This window comes from Ammospiza nelsoni, chromosome Z (assembly GCF_027579445.1).
Source record: "Ammospiza nelsoni isolate bAmmNel1 chromosome Z, bAmmNel1.pri, whole genome shotgun sequence".
NCBI lineage: Eukaryota > Metazoa > Chordata > Aves > Passeriformes > Passerellidae > Ammospiza > Ammospiza nelsoni.
This window is the reverse complement of record NC_080669.1, coordinates 72465375-72485978: the sequence shown is the minus strand read 5'-3', so window position 1 is coordinate 72485978 and position 20604 is coordinate 72465375. Positions and strand designations below refer to the sequence as shown.

The 20604-nt window shown below is 37.7% G+C and overlaps 1 protein-coding gene across 1 annotated transcript in view; it reads right to left on the bottom strand.

The window, feature by feature from the left end:
- The window catches only part of TRPM3 (transient receptor potential cation channel subfamily M member 3), a 417168-nt gene that overhangs the window by 88243 nt on the left and 308321 nt on the right, over positions 1-20604 (bottom strand). The window contains exons 7-8 of the mRNA XM_059491854.1: positions 13619-13793; positions 3160-3283 (exon numbers count right to left, since the gene is read on the bottom strand). Of these exons, the coding sequence (XP_059347837.1) occupies positions 3160-3283; positions 13619-13793 (299 nt within the window). The remainder of the gene's footprint in view (positions 1-3159; positions 3284-13618; positions 13794-20604) is intronic.

Genomic DNA, 20604 nt, shown 5'->3' with positions numbered 1-20604 from the left:
GTCGCAAATCTAACACACCTAGATCACTTCCCTTCTAGGGCCTCACTTTATCATTCATCGTGTGTACTTCAGCTTTAATTCAACAGAAAATTTAAACTTAATCAAGTAAATGAAACATACACTTACTATTATCATTATCATTATTATTATTATTATTATTATTATTATTATTATTATTATTATTATTATTATTATTATTATTATTATTATGATTATTATTATTATTACTTTCTGGGCGTACAATTCAGAGATCATTATTTAAGAGTGAAATCCAAGATGTCAGAGCTTGAAGAAATCTCATGATCTGAGAAAAGAGGTAATTTTTGCTATGATTATGCTTTTGCCCTGGCTACAGCACTTGCATCAGATTTGTATAACTGATGAAATAAACAGGGTAGGAGAATTTTTCTCCTTTTAATGCCTTTATTAAAAGTGATCAGCCCAGGGTTAGGAAGCTTGACAGGTGTGCAGTCTCCGTCGTGACTTAGGGAAGGAGAATATGCACAGCTTTGCTCGCTAGGGTCAGAACTGGGGGGTCCCATCTTCACGAGAGCACTAGGATGTCACCCCAATTTTGCAACGCTGCCGTGACTCCCTGCTCGGGGTCTTGCTTTCAGATGAGGTCTTTGCTCAGGGTGAGGGGCAACAAAGGTTTTCAGGTCTCTGCAGGCTCAGCACTCTGCTCCTCACGTCTACACGTCACTCTGATCTCTAAATTCTGTGTTGTTTTTGGCGTCTTTTTGGTAAGTTTGATGAGGTTCCCATGGCATGCTGGTCCCGAGGTTATTTTGCAATCACTCTGATACCTCCCCTCCACTCACTGTCTGGGGAGAAGCACAATTTAGCCCCAGGCAGGCTTTACCAATACAAAAGGGGGAATTAGCGAAAACGACCGGTCATTACAATAACAAACAGGTAGAACTTCACCTTGCCAGCAACTAGTCCGACTGGTTTTGCAACCCTTTTTTTTTTCACAAAAAAATTGGCAGATTTTTGTTTATAACAACTGATGCCAGACTTTTCACACATTTTAAGCATGTAGGGAAGGAACAATTATTTCCAAGAAAGCTTTTTGTTCCTTGCATTTGTTACTTGCATTTTATGTTCGTTCTCCTCATCTGTGATTCATCTGTATTGATGTACTTTACGAGCATCCTCCTGGCTGCACTCTGTTTGCACTCAATTATTTAGTGGCACACAGAAATAGGACAAGCCTCTCCTGCACTGTCTAGTTTGTTCTCTATCAATCCAGCAGCTACAGAATCAGATAGGCAGGCACACTGACCACGAACATAGAGAAAATAGCTAGATCAATCTATCTGCTGCTGAGCTCTCTGAGACAATCTGTTGCATCTTCCTTCTATTTTTTCAGGAGTTGATCAGACTAATGAAGGTCAGATCATCAAGCAGAGTTTTTCCTTAAGTCAACAACCAAATCAGAGGATCAAGCTTGAGGAAGGACAAAATCTGGGACAGATGTGGCAATGTGAAGCATCTAGCTTTGCAGGAACAAAGGACATCTTTGAAGTCACCATTCACCCCTGGAAGTACTTCACAACCCCAAGTTCATCCATTTCCTCTGGTTATGCTGTCTGCAGCACCATGAGCACCGCCTTTCTTTTACACACATACAGGAGGCTGTGAGTTTTACAGGACCATTAGCCTAGCAACCACACCTGAGACATAAAATCTTCCTAGCATACTGATGTTGGAATTACCTGAGTGCAACTTAGGTACTAGACAGAAACAACTCTTCTAATGTATTATATTTACATATAGTTAGGCTAGTGTTACAAATTCAAATTCAGAATACTTAATTTTGGGCACACCATCTCCTCACTAATAACTCTTCACAAGATTAGTAGGTGGAGAATGTCAGTGGTTACAGATGTTGCATATCTGCAAAAAAAACTGTAACAAATGCACAGCCTTGCTTGGACTAAAAATCTTAATGTGAATACTGCGGACAGAATCTTCAGTTATTTCTCAGTAGCAGGGTTTGTTCAAAGCCTGACAACCTTTTCTGGACTTAGGTGCCTGGAGTAATCAAGAATTGCATTTTTCTAGTCTAGATAATTCAACATCTGCCTCTGCTTTCTATCTGTCATTCCATTTTTGTTCCTGCCTTTGTGTTTGTCTCTCCCTTCCTCTCTCTCTTCCTCATTCTTTTCTTTTATCTTCTATCTATAGGTATGCTTTTTATGTCTATATGCAGAACAGTGGTTTACAAGTAGGTGCTATTATTATTAAAATTATATATTATTATTGCTACTATTGCTACTACTACTACTACTACTTCTACTACTACCACTACTACTACTACTGTTACTACTACTACTGAAATGGCCACAAAATAATTAATGCTGTTGCCCTAAAAGAAAATCACTCTTTCTGATCGGTGGATCAGAAATGTTACAGAAAATTCACTTTACAGCATTATCATCAACCTGGAGTTCCCAGAAGCTGTGATGTGAATCAAACCCAAACCTTAGAAGACAGATTAAGTTATAAAATTTGAGCATGTCTGTCCAGTCAGTTTGTGACAGATGAAATCCCCAGTCAGTTTGTGACAGATAAAAAAATTTGAATCGCAAATTTTCTCAATGTGCTTTTTCTTCAAAAATATTCCTGCAAAAGCAGCCTTGTTGATCTCCAAGAAACTGCTGAAAGATCTTGTAGTCTTCAAGAGAATACAAGGATGTGTTCAAGGGTAGCCTTGCCACGGCAGTACATGAGCCTCAGAGAGAAGCTGCTTTCCTTTCATGCCATGTATCCCCACAGTAAGGTAAGAGCCCTCCTGGTACCTCTGCAACCCTACAGCGTCTTTAAAATACAATCCTAGGGACAGATGCATAATTATGACTTTTCTGCTTTCTGTAGTCACATGAAGTAGAACTGTAGTCATGATGTGCCTGAGGATGACTGAAAAATAGTAATATCCATATCCTACTAGCTACATTCTATGTTGTCAGATGAAGCGTAGAGGAATTTACAAAAGGGAACAGATCTGTTACAGATCTCTTTAAATGCAAAAATATTGAGTAAACAAAAGTCAGCATGATATCACTTTAGAGTCTGGAAAACAGAGATCAGATTTATGGTACCTTCCAACAGGCACATAAAAGACTTGACTAAAAGAATGCATTGAACTCAACATACCAGCTCCTTCTTCTTCATGCACTCCATGAGGATAATGAAGAGGTGCTGTGCCTGGGTTCGGGTGTATGTGAAAGTCTTCTGGATGGTAACTAGCAACTGGTCCCTCAAAGACTCGTTGATCAGCCTGAAAATTAAAAAGAGAAGATTAAGTAAAAAAACAGACATGAGTGAACACTGCAACTTCATTTCAACTGTTTTCAGGGACAAAGGTCAAAAAAATAAGAGTCAACAGATCACTGGAGGTTGTTTTGGGCAGGTTTCAAGCTCAGGAATTGCTGAAACTGTAAGAGATAAATTAAAAAACACTGTTCTAGGAGAAAATGTTGATTGTGCTGAAGTCCCTCATCTACAAAGTTTTCATACCAGTTCCCACATATTGCATGACAGAAGGTCATTCAAACTATCAGCTCAGTGGGATTTCCTAACAAAAACAAGAACCACACTGACAGTCTGAATTTGAGGGAGACCAACACTTTTAAGTGAACTGAAGACTCCTTTCTATCAGTGAGTTAGAAAAATTCAACTTGTATTTAATTTTATGAAACTGGAAACATTTTTGTTGTCAGTGGTTTTGATTTTAGTTTGAATGTCAACTCACTACAGATGCTACACAAGACCTCATAAGCAAACAAAAAAATTTCTCTGTTTCTCACTCCACTCAAAGAAAACATTTTGTTTGGCCATGTTGATCTTTCTGAAGCTCAAGAGAACCCATTTTATATGTCTCCTCAATGCTAAGGCCAGTACTTGCAAAAAGTGGCCTAACAGCAGAAATAAATAGTAATAGTATATGAAATAGAAGTACTGCCTACCTCTTCATTAAAAAAAAATCTATTTCTCAGGACTTTTCTGGGTGAAACATTTCAATTCTCCATGTCAAAATTACAAAATAGTGGGGTTTAATTTCATTTAGAACATGTATCCTTTGATGCTTCTATACTACAGCAGTTTTCTCACTTAAAAATTATATCTCAATGTTTTAAATTAGCTAAATTGAAATATTTTATGGGATAAGTCATCCAGTGGAGTGAAAATCAGAGAACCTTCATGTCTCATACTTTAGGCCAGAAGATAAAAACATGTTTAGTCCTGCAGCAACTGCAGAGAAATATCAGGTAGCTAAAAGCCATTGTTAGCTTAGGGCAGCTGCTTTGGGAGAACAATGACCAAATCCTTCATTTTGCACACTGTTGGCCTACTGCAGTGAAGAGGCACAAATGAGACTGCAGGATATTCATTACACCACTGATTTTCAAATCTGATTTAATTATCTAGTCTTTATACCTGCAGCAGACATGTTGTTAGAAGAGACAACAAATGGGAATCAGAGAGAAGTGCATGGAAGTATACAGAAGATCTGACATATGGAATGCATATGTTCTCTACCACATGAATTTGATTTTGGCAGTAAATATTCCTGTTGAACTGAACTTTGGCTTCAAAAAGAAGCCTGGAAGGCATACGTCAATGTGTTTGGATTAAAATGAGTTTACATGGGATTTTAGACCATGGTGTGTGGATGTATCACTGTTCTTTCCATGCCTGGCCTCTTCTGTTGTCTTCTACTCTATCACAGACTCCCTCTGAGCAGTAAGTCTTCCTCTGCACTTCCTGTTTTCATCTGGGAGCAGTCTGGCCCCTGGATGTCCTATTTCCTGGGATGCTGGACAGGTGGCAACCCTGCATCTACTGCTCATGCATTAGGCAGCATGTAAGCCCACTCCTTCCCTGGAGCACGACCTGCCTCCCTCACAAAAAGGCCACACTTGATGAGTTACAACTTCCAGCCCTCTTGGTGGACAGCACTGGAGCTGGCAGCAGAGGACTTACTGTGAGGGAATTGTAAGAGAGATAACCCTGACCTCCTGTACAGAAGCAAGGATGTTGCAAGCACATGGGGACACGAAACCCGATGTCAAGAATACAAGAAGAAATGTAGGACTCCGTGCTGAAGAGAATCAGCTTGGAAAGACTGATACCCGGACAAGCACTAATATACTTTGAGTTGCAGGCTAGTAGGTCACAATTGATATAAATTTTGATTTTTGGCTCTTGAAAAGAAGGTGTTGGAAATTTGCTTTAATCAAATTTTTAAACAAAATGGTGCTATCACTATATTTATAAGTAGACCAGAACTATGCAATTTTCCACCCTTCAAATGGAGAAAGAAAAAAGAGGTTATTCGCAATGAACGAATTTCCTAAAAACATCACCAGGTGAACCTAAAGAGCTATTTATATTTTCATATAAATAACTGATTTTCTTGGAAACGACATATGAAAGTGAAATATAGGAAAGAGTGGGAAAAGTATATGAAAAAATACACGGACTTGGAAGAATCTCAAAAATTTCAGAAAACATTTTCAAAGTTTCTGGAATATAAACCATCCCACTTTCTTATAATAATCTAGTTTTCCTTAAAAAATGTGTAGAATCCAAATCTGAAATTTCATTTCAGAAATTGTCTCTCTTTCAGGCCATCTCACACAGAAAGCAAGAGAAAGTTGCATTGAGTGAAAGCAGAATTGTGTCTTCAGCAACCATCACTTTTCTTTCTTGAATTAAAGCTCTCAGAAACTCTATAATAGCATCAGTTTAAGCAGCAAGAAAAGCAAACTTCATGTGAAAGATGCAGCATTTAAAAAACCCAAAAAATTAATAAGTGTTTCCTTAACTACAGGGTGAAACATCTGTTGAAGTACTGCTGCTCAGAAACTTCCTGTAGTCATAATTTGATTTATGCAGTTTTCTACCCTCACTAAATGTTTTTCTTTAACATCTCCTTGGTCTGCAAATCTACATCAAGCCTATTCAATGTCTTTGTGAGATCAAAAACTTGAAGTGATTATAATCAAAAACATAAACAAAACAGCAATCTTTCCAGTAAAGTAATCATAGCTTTGTTTGCACTGAAATCAGTTATATCAAGAATGTATCACTTTTATTCCTTGGGAGTCTATAAATGTTAGAAGATATCAAATCAAAGTTCCCAATTGTGTAGTCCAGCCAGGACAAACACAAACTGTTCCATGCTATTAAAGACTCAATCTGTGAGGCAGACACAAAATCCAATTTGTGTTAAACAAGTAATTTCACAGAGTACTGTGAGGAAAACAACTGTGACTTGCAGGTGGGGGGATGTCTTATCTCCTTTGCAAACACCACTACATTTCTTACACACACACCTTAAATTCATGCTTTTTAAAAGCAAGGATTCCTAGTTTTAGATTCAGAAAAAGAGATGGGCCCACTTTACCAGACAAACACTACACTTATGACTTCCATCAAAGTCAGCATAGACTGAATAGTGTCAGTAAAAGATAGTATTTTTATCATCTTTCTAGCAGACCTCAGTTCTAAAAATATTTTGCAACATGCCAGTAAAATCCTCTCTGGGGCATTTTGATGGCATGATTCTCTGAATTCCACTTACTTGACATGGAAAGAGTCCTGGTCCTGCCTAAACAAAATGTGCTATAAAAAAACGCGTGTAAGCTGTTCTGTTTCTTCCTCATGTAGTTTGAAACTATTCTTTCATTCCATAAATGTATAAGACATGCCCATTATCCTACCAGTCCAGATCTATCCAGCTTTTTCTTCTTTCCCAGAGATTCTAGCTTGCTGATAGAATTTAGGTAGCTAATGTAAAAAATCTGTCATCTAAAGTAGAGCGATATACATTTACATTTATTTTCAGAACCAAAATTTACTCATAATTGTCATCTAAGAGTGTGTGGGCATGTTTTGTTCGCTTGTTTGTTTGTTTGTTTTCAGAAGATGCCAACCATAGTTTTGACACATCAGATTATCAGAACCGAACTGTATGGCTTTCCAGAAAAGTCAGGATCTTGAATTTTAAGAAAAAGCCCTTAAACGGGGTCAAGAAGTTAGTCAATAGGACCCCCTGGGAAGTGGCACTCCAGGCAGCAGAGCTGCCCTGGGAAATTGCCCTCAAGGAGCAGAACAGAGCTGGCATATTTCTAAGGACACTTTCCATACAGCACAAGAATGAGCCGTCCCCATGTGAAAGAAGTAGGGCAAGGAAGGCAAGAGATCACCACGGAGGAGGGGAGACCTGCTGGTTAAACTAAAAAAAAGCAGTAAATGCACCATCAGTGAAAAAGGTACAGGTAACCTGGGCAGAGTTTAGGGACGCAGCCCAATTATGCAGGATGGGGTGAGGAAAGCCAAGACAAATAGGAAGCTGAACTCTGCAAGGAATAAGAATAACAGGATGGGTTTCTACAGGTATGTCAGCGAGAAAAGGAAGGTTGAAGAAAGCACTTACCCCATCTGGTAAGCAAGGCTTACAAACTCACAGTGATGTACAAAGAAAAGGCTGAGGTATCTGACAACTCCCAAGGCCAAGTGCAAAGGCCTGCAGCTGTGTTGGGGCAGCACCTTAGAGCAGACCAGGCTGAGGGATGAACAGATCACAAACATGCCTCTGGAGAAGAACTTGGGGCCCTGCTGCGTGAAGGGCTGGACAAGAGCCCACAGTGTGCACTCACAGCCCAGTAAAACAATCATGTCCTGAGCTGCACGCAAAGCCCTGTGGGCAAGCAGGGCAAGGAAGAGGATTCTGTCCCCCTGCTCTGCTCTGATGAGAATCGAGTGCAGTGCTGCATCCAGCTCTGGGGTTCCCAGCACAGGAAGGACATGGGCCTGCTTGAGCAGGTCCAGAGGAGGCTTTGCTGTTGATCAAACAACTGGAGCACCTCTCCTGTAAGGAAAGGCTGAAAGAGTTGAGGATGTTCAGCCTGGACAAATGAAGGCTCTGAGGAAACATTATTAAAGCCTTTGAGCACTTGTAGGGTGCCTGTAAGGAAGATGGGGACAGACATAGGAGCAGAGCCTGTTGTAATAGAACAAGAACAATGTTTTTAAAACTGAAGGAGTGTTGATTTAGATTAGGTATAAATAAAAAGATGCTTACAACAAGATTGTTTACAACAATGATAAAACAGTGAAAGAGGTGTCCCAGAGAGCTGGTAGGTGCCCCATCCCTGGCAATGTTCGGGGTTTGGTCAGAGAGGACTCTGAACAACCTGATCTACTTGAAAATGAGCTTGCCCAGGGCCGGGGAGTCAGATTTGATGACCTCTAAAGAGGCCTTCTAATCGAAACTTTTCTATGTTATTATGATTTATTGTTTAGGATCAATCAGGAAAGGCCACTTCAAAAACCTGAACTGACAAAGTAAAAAAGGCTATACTCTGTTTCTGTCCGAGACATACTGGATGATTAAACAGTAAAGCAAAACTTTCTTCATTGCTTTGGTTGATGCAGAAGACTGATGACAACATTTTGGCCTACTCCTCAGAAAGAATTAATTTTTTTAAGCTATGCTTAATATTTGAGGAGACAAGAGACATTTCACTTAATCTTTCAAACTCATGGCATATGATTTTGTAGTGATTATTGGAGAAAGATCTGGCATGTAGCCCACCAACTAACTTGTTTAACTTTCTTTTTCCTCAAAGATTTTTCGTACTGGAATCATACAATATACTAGAGAGTTAAAAAGATTATGCACTAGCCCACTTTCAAAATGCAACTCCATCATAGATTTTTAAAAATGTATTGTTCTCAAAATGCTTTGAAATGTCTTTAAATAATACAATTCACTTAATGAATTGCACATAATCGGTTTCTAACTCTTCAGTTTTTAAGTATTTTTTTCCCAAGGTAAATATATCCATAAAATATCAGTGGAATATGAAAAGTATTCCCTGCCCTTCCTTTTAGGAAGCTTAGGGGATTTTTTGTTTTAGTTATAATTTGCACTCTAGAACAAATCACATCTTATGTAAGAAATTTGACCAGAGGTTCTACTCATATTTTTTTCCACTGGATTAAAAATAAGTTGTGCAACTTTGCAGGACTGGCTTACACGTTTTCAAATTCACACGTTTTGCATATCATTGTTTGTGAAAAGACAGAAAATAAATTATTTGTAAGAAATAAATTATTATTATATTATTATTTGCAATAAAATAAATTTTATGTAATTATTCCTTCACTGTATTCAAACATGGATGATTTCTGTGTGCTTTCATGAAGAATCACCTTTTCACTGCAGACCTGCACTGGTAGTTGTTCTACATAACTTTTCCCTGACCACAGTTTATTGAATGGCTGTTTCTTCACCAAACGAGAGATGAATATATTGACCCTCCCAAGGTCAACAAATTAACTTTCTTGTGTCCCGGTTTTGATTTGCAAAGTACTTTGTTACAAGAGAAAAGTAATGTTATAAAAATATGTAATGTGAACATAATTTTACAAATTAATTCAGACATGATTTGGATCAATGATTTCCAGTGATGTGGTACAGACCATGGGGGATACTGAAGAACCATATCATACATTATGATCCCTTTTTTCCTCAATGTGAAAAATTCCTGTATTTTGCGTATAAGCAAAAAAGGATTTAAATAATCTTCTTCAGATTTGAAACCTAAAACTATGCCACCACGGATCCAGAGAAAGATCAGTCCAAAGGCAATCTTTAATGATTCTCATATGAGGATGCTCATTTAAAGCACAGAGAATGTTTGATATTTCCTTGCAAACATTAGGCAAGAAGCAAATTTTTATGGCATTAAATTGAACTCTTAAGAGTCTCTTGCTTGCAGGAGTAGAACTGATGGAGTAGTTAATGAGGTATAATTTCAACTTGGAGACTGCATTCCAATACTGCAAGTAGTTTCTCATTCAGTAAGGAAATATTTTTCTAAGAAATGACAAAAATTTTAACCTAGTGTTTTGTTTCTCTGATTTTAAATTCAGTATATAATAAAGAAAAAAATCTCTGAGAATTAGAAGCTTCAAAACATTCCTATAAAGTTGCAGTTTGCATTTATTTTACTTTCAGCTTTTGCTTTTATGCAGGTAAATGAAATGAAAAGGCATCCATCCTTGATTATACAATCCAAAATACCCCAGCTGTATGTGAAGGAGATTTACTACCAATGAAGATATTCACTTAGGGCTTAGTAGAGACTAAATTTACATTTTTATGATTGATCTTATGTTCTTACTCCTCAATGCTGTTCATCATATTTTCAAGTAAAAGAAAAAATAAGTGCTTCAGAGCCTGAAAATCCCGACCTTTAAATCAAGGCCAATTGTGAAAAGCAGCAAATATTCTACCAATTTACCACATGGGGAATGTTGCATTTAAGATGCCTTCTTATTAAAGTTATACTGTGGACATAGCTTGTTTGTCATTAAAGTGTAAAAGGTACCAGGAATTTACTCAGCTCTACTAAGTTACTTCTGAGAACTTTATTTACTTGTACTGAAATGTAGCCACCTATTGAATTCTTAAAACTCTTACAGACTTTTCCAGACCAAGGAACCAAAATTTAGTTTCTGATATTAAAGTCCTAATAAACTTAAACCCTCCCCCCGTGTTAGTTCTGTGCATCTGACACTTGAAATGCTAAAAATTCAGCTGCACATGTGGACAACCGCACACGTGCCTTACCTTCCCCTGCGACTTCAATGAGAGAGATGAGACAATGAGACCCGCAAGCTGGTTTTGCCCCAAAGACATCTTTCCGTCAGGGTGCGCTTCACCCGGCAGGCGGCTCCTCCGCGGGGCAGCGTGGGCACCGCTCTGGGCCCTGCTGGCAGCCTCCTCCTCCTCTGGGGCCGCTCTCACAGCGAAAACTCCCACCCAAAGACTGTCCTACGGGAGTGAAATGCCTGCCTTGTCATGAGAAAAGCCTACAATTAGGCTTTAAAAAGGCAGATTGAAGCTTGTCTCCTGTCCTTTCAAAGATGCACCAGGCATTGGCATTGCACCACACCTCCATTAATATAAGAAATCATGAATTTTTCTGCTATGTGGAATGTTCTAGGAAGAATAATTAACAAGGAGGAAGGGCTGGCACCGCACAATTCTTTGAAACCCACACAAAAGGACCTGTCGGGCAGATAGGCAACAGCTCAATGTACTAAAGGATTTCTTTAAATGGAAGGATTGGCACAACACTGATCAAAACTCAAGCAGAGAGAGGTATTTTTTCTCTGTCATTTCCAGACATAGTTATTTTCCCCATGGAAACAAACTTTCAAATTAATTTAAAAGCTCACAGAACTCACAGCAGTGCTTAGTAGACACACACACATTTTTATGTGTAGAAGATTAATCTTTGTTGGGCTACTGTGAGTTAGAATTTAAGATTGTGCAAAATAAGCATAATAATATAAACATGCAAGTGAGTTTGTTTCTGCCATTACTGATCTAAGTTTTCAATTATTTAAATTAGATACCCAGTCCATAGAAACTGGAAGATATGCTGTGTCTCAGAGAACACCTTGCTTCTGACAGGTGGCCAGAATTAAAATAGGCTTTTGATTTGATAGTCTGATTACACAGAAGCTGCAGAATTAAACTTTGCATGCAACTTAGATGTACTACCTTGATTTAGAGTTTAATAAACACAGTTTTATATAACCTACTTAGATTATATTCAAAAGAAAAAGTTGTTAGCTGAATTCAGTTAACATGGCAATTATTTGATATTCTCCTCATACTGCTAAACACTACTCAAACATAGGCTAGAGATGGGGAAAATGGATTCAATTTGTAGCTGAAGTCTAATGCATTTGGATAAAATATTTTAATGAATATAATAGTATTCGTGTTTTACTTCTAGTATTATTGAAAATATCACTACATGCCAGCCTGATGTTTTCTGAACCAGGATGAACACATAGAAATTTCCACTGGCTAGTTTGGCAAATTTCATAGTTTGTGCATTCTATTTAGTGCAAAGTGAACAGAAAAAAATGAGTAATTTTGTTGGTCGATAATGAAGGAAACAATCTGGAATGGGACCCCAACATCCCCACATTAACAAGACCCATAGCAAGACAGAATAATACCTTTCACAAAGCCAGATAGGAGAGTTTCAGGTAAGAAATTGCATGTTCTGCCTCTACTGATACTATAACTTGCCTTTTCTACAGGCAGGAGTTTGTGATGATGAAATAGAACCACAGCACCATAAATTCACGGAATCATAGAATGGTCTGGGTTGGAGGGGATCTTTAAGAATCATCCAATTTCAATGTCCCTGCCGTGGGCAGGGACACATTTCACTGAACAAAGTTCCTCAGAGCTCCATTCAATATAGCCAGGAACAATTCCAGGGCTGGAATTCTCTCAGCAGTTTGTGCCAGTCCCTCAACACACTCACAGTGAAGAATATCTTACTTATATCCAGTCTAAAGCTACCCTCTTTCAGTTTAAAATCATTGCCCCTTGTCCTGTCACTACAGGTCCTTGTAAAAAGCCTTTCATACAAGCCACATTTATTCACATTTAAATATATTAAGTCTCCTCCTGTATTTTTTATGGTGACATCAGAACACAGACAAGGTAGATGTACATAATAAATACAAGGATAAAGCATATTTGAATAAGGTTATGTGAAGTGTTATCAGTGAGGTCACTGAAAACAGAGAAACAACTTCTCAAAGATTCAGTGAAACCTGCCACATTCTTATGTATCACAGATGCAATGCTGTACTAAGTGTGAACCTGAATATAAAATGGATTTAAGCATTTGTGGAAAACGATCTCCTTCCCAGTAGGAGTTTTAGGTTGAGTGAGTTCATGATCACATTTAGTTCTAAAAGACGTAATACTGCTTGGTCTAGAGCTCAATGTTTACAGATTTATATTTTTAAATTGTTAAATCTTCTCTTGATTTGTTATTTTCTAGTCTGGGCATCAGACTGACTTATGATTTGGGAACTTCTGAGAGGAAAAGTCCATGATCATTGCTGAGCACCTGGAAACCCTCTGAGGGTGCTTGTGGCTGTCAGGTAAGGAACAGGTTAGGGCAGCCACAAGGCTGTGGACCAAGAAAGTTTCAGCATTTTCTAGTGGAAATGCTGCTACTCTGCTGATCTAGGATGCCTGTAGCCTTATTTGAAACTGATCCCTTATGAGGCAGGGCCAAGTCCTTGTTAACTGGTGCCTGGCAAAGACCTATTCAAGAAACAGACCAAGAGCACAGCCAAACTTCTGCAAGAGGGTGGAAAGAAGGGGTCCTCAGATTAATTTTTTCCATCATAAACAATCTCCTGTATGGTGGTGACATACTGCAGAGTAGCTTTCTCCAGGGCTGGAGTAGCTGTTCCTGTCTGAGCAGGGCCACTAAGATGATGAAGGGACTGGATCACCTCATACATGAGGAAGGGTTGAGGGAGCTGGGACTCTCCAGCCTGAAGCAGAGCAGACTCAGAGATGAGGCTTGTTTTAAGGCTTATTTTGTTATGTTCTGAATACCTTCAGCATTTCACCCATATCAAAGATGGAAATGGCCATGTGAGGTAGGTGTTGCTTCTGTGCAATATTGTTAATAATTTCCTGTGCTCCGCTTTACCATGGAATTGAACCTGTGGATAGAGAAAGAACATATGTCATGAAATGACTTACCCTCCTTCCTCAGAATATTTGTGGCCAAAGGCAAGGATGTCAGATGCTCGGCCACTGCCATCACATATCACAACAGGAACAGGGGGAGTGTCTCGCAGGTACTCCAGAACAATGGAGATAACATTGGGACCTCCTTCCACAATAAGGGCCACCACAGGAACCCCTTGGCCAATTCCTGGAGCAAAAGAAAGAAAGAAACAAACCAAACCAAACGAAACGAAAACAACACAAAACAGACAACCAGCCAATAAAAAAACCACAAACACACACAAAACAAATAAGTAAATAAATGCAACAAAAAAGAAATAAAAAAAATGCAAAGCCAGCAAGGCAAACAAGACATAACAGAAGACAGAAGAAAAAAAAATCAGACTGAAATAACTGCACTATGACTGTACAGTGTAATGTCAGAGAAAATGCCTTCAATAAATCAGGTATTTTGAGGACAGATGGGACCAATGTAGCCATCTCCTCAGTTTCACTGCATAAACCATTATATTCTGGAATTATCTTCTATTTCAAATACAATAGTTATATTTAAATAGACCATGATTTTTTTTTAAAGATCAAATCTTGTTTTGAAATCATAAAGAAACTACTGCATGTCTTCCTCACATGTTCATAATCAAGACTGGAATCTTGCTTGTAGTGTAGCTTTTGCATGATGTCAGCTTCTCATCATTGGGTCTTCCAATAGTTTTGCTTGCTGTTTCAAAATTACCTCTATGATATTTTTCCTGCTGTGTGGGATCCACTTTGAGGTTGCAGCTGGGCAGCCCTTTAACCTTCTCTTCAACAAAATAAACACACTCTCTTGCAAGTCAGTTCTATATTTGTTTTCCAGCTCTAGTCAGTCTCATGGTTTTTCTCTGAATTCCCTCAAATTTTCAGCATATTCCTTGATTTGCAGACCCCACACCAGGTATACTGCTCCAAAGAGAGCTGAACTAGTGCTTAGCCAAAGGAGAGGCATATTCATTTTAGGCACTTCTGGTGTAATTACATGGGAGCGCTCTGCAGAAGTTGTAACACAGACTGCCAGGAAAGTTGTGTGGATTTAGAGAAAGGCAGTTTGATGCCAGGCTGCTGTTAACATAGCTGAAAAAGCTTTTATGGTATTCACTTCTTGACCAGCTGAGATTGGGGCATTCAAAAGGACTCAGGCAACAGAAGTTGAACATTTTCTATTAGCAATTTTTTCCTGATAGAGGCTTCTTTTCCTTTTCAAGTAGCTTTTTCTAAGAAAACCTATATATATTCTGCACAAAATTATGACATTTCACTGGAAAAACAAAAATAATGTCCTTCACTATTAATAGTTGGGTTTGAAAAAGTTGCACGAAGCCATGTAACAACTGTTCATATGTCTGATGAAGTTTTCATTTAGAGAGGGTACAATTCTCCAAAGTAAAGGTAAGCCTGTGAGGCTGGAGCATTAAATCTGATTAGACGCTCTAGAAATATTCACAGATCAAATGGTTTTTAATAATTTTAAGGATTTGAATTACTGTCAAAAATTAGATAAACTATTCTTTAAGAAAGAATGAGAAAAACCAAATTTGTATATATAACAGGAAAATATTCTAGGCATTTCTTGAACCATTTTGAGGGAAACATTATGTTTCCTGAAGTGATTCTCAGCATGCCTTGTTATGTTCGTCTCTACTGTTTGTCTGTGGCTTTTTTATCATATAACTTAATAAAACGTGTGCTGCTTATTTATGTTAAGAAAATTACAGGTAGAATTATAAAATGTAGGCTAATGAAAGAGTGTACGAGGGGTGGAGTATAACAAGGTGATTAACAGAATGATTTGCACAGAGATCAAGGGTTAATTTTTTGTATAATATTAAAGACTTCCCTGAATTGCTGTTCTACCCAATCTAGACACCTGCTATTAAGATAATATTAAGAAGTACTCTTAGTAATGTGACAAGTCTGGATGACATTGAGGATTAATAGGAATTGAGAAAGTTCACAATTTGAGATGTAAAGCCATTTATGCGGTATTTAATAAACCCTTCTGTAAACTAGGAACTAATTAGGAGGAAATACTCGAAAAGCTGATGAAAAGAGAACTGTCTTTGGTATACCAAGACTACTAGAATACACACAGCAAAACATTTTCAGAAGGAAATTGGCAATTCAGTGCCATTGTTCAAGCCAGTCCAGAAATTCCATCCAAAATACTATCTGTACCTGTGCTCAGGCTTGTTCAGAAAGAACAAGCTGGAATGAATGGAGGAAAAAGCCAAAAGGAGTGTACAGGGAATAAAGATGTCATCTTATGAAACGAGATACAATGAGTTTGACTCATCTTCCTTAGCAAATTAGGAGAGAAAAGACTCCATGACTGAATACTGCCATGACATACAGCACATTAGAAATTAATAGTTTTAGATGGCATTTGGAAGATTTTTGGTTATCAGAGGAGCGAAGTCCTTACAGTCTTCTTGTAAGACTACAAGGGAAAACTTTGTATTGAAATTATGCTCTGATGCTCATCAATCATCATAATTGCAGCTGTGTTGTGAATCTCAAACTGTTCCTGAGTCAGGTTCTGTCCTTCTGCTGGAACTCTGTTCATTCCCAGTGTTTTCTACCAGACAAATAATTCTCATAATATAAATAATTATGGTTAGTCTAAATAGCTGAACTATTTCTGCCTTGTTGGGCCATTTGAAAACACATCTAAAATTTCTCCTGCAATCTTTGATTTTCCTTATAAATTTTTAAACATATATATATTTTTTTAATTTACAGTCACAAGAGTTGCCTGGCATATAAAAGGTTTCTGCAAGTGTTCCGGTTGTGTTCACTGTAGTTAATCAGATGGCAATTTTTCTGTACTCTGGTTCTTCAAAAATACATTCAGCATGAAAACAATCCTCTATTTTGGGGTTAGTAAAATAAAATAACTTTTCTCCAATTCAGACTTCAATGAAACTATGTAGCTTTAAATTTAACCCCCCCCAAAGTCATGTGAGCCTTGGTTTATCATATACAATTGAGTTCCAGATTGAACTAGAATTGTTTTATAATTTTGGCACATTTCTTTCTGAGACAAAAAATAAAGATTTAAACACAAACTTGATGTCTATATCTCATTTTCATTTGGGAAATTCTCTCTGGTTTCAGCAAATAGATGATTTTTTACTTTACATTTCATTGTTCTCCATAAATAATTTTGATTTGGAAAAATCTACTGTTTCTTTATTTGGTGGGCAAATTATTCCAGTAAATTTTTGGAGTAAGAAATAATATTTTAAATCAGTTAATAGCACTTTGTTGATATTTCTTCAAAGTATATCAACTTATGGCTTTCAAGAACATTCTCTTGATTACAGCTGTCTTAATCCTAGTGTTATGAACTTCCATGGATTTATGATAATTAATTTTTGAGCAGTAATGGTGTCCACTGCATGAAAGAAAGTCAATAGACATGATGAAATAACAAAAGGTCATGCCTGCTTGAGTGCTACAGAATTTCAAGAAATGGGTAAATGGGACTTATCACATCCTCAGCTTTCTATGATGTTCCCAATCATATTTAAATTAGTGATGACATAATATTAATTTCAGAATAAAAAAGTATCTACTTACACCAAGATGTCTGTAGCTCAATAACTCTCAGCCAAAATGCAGAGGATATTTGAATTGAACTTCTAGTTATCCTGATACTAAAAATTCCTGGATGCTTCCCTGCTGCTAAATATTAGGAATTTGGAAATTAATATAGAGGGTCTGCAGAATAATTTCAGTGTGTCTGAAGACACTGACTGACTATACTAACACTGCATTTATAACTATGATGATATAAAACTGAGAACTGACTGTGCTTTGCTCTAATATAACACTGGGACAATTTGGGGAACATTAGCATGTGATGCTTTGAGAAGAAGGTATCTGATGGACCTCTCTTTAACTGCTAATCAAAATCTGCTTCCCATTAATTCACCTCAGAAATAAAAGAATGAGAAATTCTTTGTAAGAGCTCCATTTCAGCTTGTTCATGCACAGTAAACAACAGTCTGCAAAGAAAGGGCTGGCAGTGCCTCCACAGGGAGCCTTTGGTTTCAGACACTTCATTTGGAAAGACAACGGCAGGCTGTGAGGTGGGATGCCAAATGCAGAGGTAATACTTGCCTTACAACGTCAAGGAGACCATTGCAAAAAGAGTTTCTCGCTTGAGTTGAGATTGTCAGAAAGGAGGCAGTGCCAAAACGAAACCTTGCTGACATAAAACTGGACTACAGTACTGCAGCTGCTGGTTCCTAGCACACATCCACAAGGTGGGAACTTTATGCCAAGCACTATAATAGGCAGTCCAATAAACCAACAAGGAAAAAGTTTTATCTTCATGTGTTTTTGTGGAATTTACCAAAAAAAATTGCCTTAGTCTGGGAAAAAAATAAGGATAGCACTCATCCTGTTGGGCTATCTTCAATAAAACTGTTGCTTTTGCTAATAAGTACTCTAAAAGTATACAACCTTAAAAAAAATGTGTGTTTCACATTTTATTAACTAGAAAGGGAGTTGTATTAACACACTACACTGAAATATTGCACAATTTGAAACTGCGAAGAACCTTTTTTGGTACAGGGCAATGCACTATTATCAGGAAAGACTATCACTTGGTGTTGTCATCCAAACACAGAAAGTACAACACATTTTTACATATCTGAGTACTTTTTTCTGTTTCCTAGAAGGCACTATATTACATATTAATCAGCTTTTTATTTAATATTCCTTGTAGAGAAACATTTTAGGTTTGGGTGAATTATTTTTAAATATCTGAGAAATTATGGTCATCTGATAATTACATGGAGGATTAATTTTTAAATTTAATTAGTTCAATTTCTAAAGCATTTCTAGGATGAGCTTTGGTTTGAAAAGCCTTTTTTCCTTCTCCCTTTGGAAGGAAGAAAACTTCTTGTCTAGCAGTGTATCTGTGAACTTGAAATTGGCTGTGAATGCTGACTAATGTGTTATCACTGTGATGTTTATGATTTAGTTAACTAATAGTTCAAGATGAAAAATAGCTGGTTGCAAAATCAAAGGTCTTGCAACTTAAGAGTGGTCTCTGCATTTTTATTCTGTGTTATTAAAAATAATTTTTTAGACAGTCAGGAGATTTTTTTTTCTCTCAGATTTTCCAAAGAAATATTAAGTTTGTATCCAATAGCAGGTATGTGGGAAACATCTCGTACTAGCTGGCATATTACTATTTAATAAGCTCTTCAATTCATGTATTAAATTCTTGATATTTCTGCTATAAATCCAAAAGTATAGGTAGCCTCTCATGACTTCATTAATAGAATACAGAAAAATAAGCCATTATTTTCATTCAATATGATGATTCATACAAAAAGAAGAAAGTACCAAAGACCTGGCACTCATCACTATACTGATTTCTAAAATAATAATTGCATTTTGAGTATTTCAGTAAGTATGGATTTTTGTAGCGTAGATTAGACTGCTTAGTATTTCACAGTGTCAGGTATTGCTGATGAAATTAGACTACAATATTGTGCAAAAGATTTATGTAGTCAACTTAAAGCTTTGTTACTGTGTTATTGCCTTTGTGGTCAGAAGCAGAGCCAGTGTGACTTTCCAACAATTGTGATTCCAGGCAAGTATGTACACATCAGAACATTTTTCCCAATATGCACCAAATAGCACTTGTAGGCTTTCCTGTTAATATACAAAAACCCCCATCATTTTACCCTTGACATAGCTGTAATGCATAAATATGTAAATTAAAATAATAAACTAGAAAAAATGAATGCATTTGGAAATGCTAGGAATGAAAAGCTGCATAAATGTCTGTGTTGTGTGAAAAGGGACTAAAAAATATCTACTATACTTTGTGGAAGCCCGATTTTGTTTTCCCAGTTCTTGGAAAAACATTAATATTTTATATTGTGAGTATATTTATAAATAATGTATAACTGCCTTATAAATTATTACTACTTCTTTTAGTGAAAAGCTAAGCATGAGTTACCCACATTTTTATAGACCAACAAGTGAATAAAATGCCTCATTTACTACAAAATGCATTTACTACTCATGTTTTTAAGCATGGTTTTAGGAGTAACTAGGAAATATCACTATGCTGTATACTATCCGTAAGTTCAGCCCTGAGTTCAGTCAGATAAAACAGAGGCTCTCTAGTTGACCAGCCTGGCAGAAATGTGTCTAATTTCAGTATCATAACACTGCACGGTGGTAGGCACATCTGAGTTGATTTCCTGCTGGCCACCTTTGCTCCTTCATCAGGCCAGACATTTTGGTGTGAGTTGTCCGACGTTAGTTTCTTTTTTCTACCTGGAAATTCTGACTGCAGAATTTGGTAATTATTCAAACTTGTTTGGGATGTTGGGGCCTGCCTCCGTCCTGCTGGAGGAGTTACTGCACAGCAGCTGGCACAGGAGTGACGTACAGCTGGAAATGTGTCACACCTCAGGAGGGGCAGAGTAAGTCTGCACAAACCTTCACACGGTGCATGAGCAGTCAACCTGACAGCTCAACGTCTTTTCCTAACGAGGCGCACACTGCTCATCTGTGCAGTGTAGAAACAGGGCCCTCAGCCTTCCTAGAAAACCTGAGCCTACCCTAGGCATCTACAGGGATGTGTGCGGCATCACTGAGCTGGAAGGGTTCAACAGGGCTTCAGGAAAGCAGGTGTATTCGCATGATCAAGCAGCCTCTACATGATCAAGGCCTACTCTCCAGGTCCACAGATGGCTAAATCTTCCTGGACCTAGATGTACTGCAGATGGTGGGGTACACAAATTAGCAGGTTTCTCTGCTGGTCATCATACCTCGGGTTTGCATGTGCCTATCTCAGATAATGAGACAACAGACTCTTAGCAGTAGACAATTCCTATGACAGGCTTTAGACTTGTTTCTCACCACTACCTTGTGAACATCCTGCAAAGGATCTGCTGCTTGCAGACAAGAGCTACCTTTATAACTGTAAAATT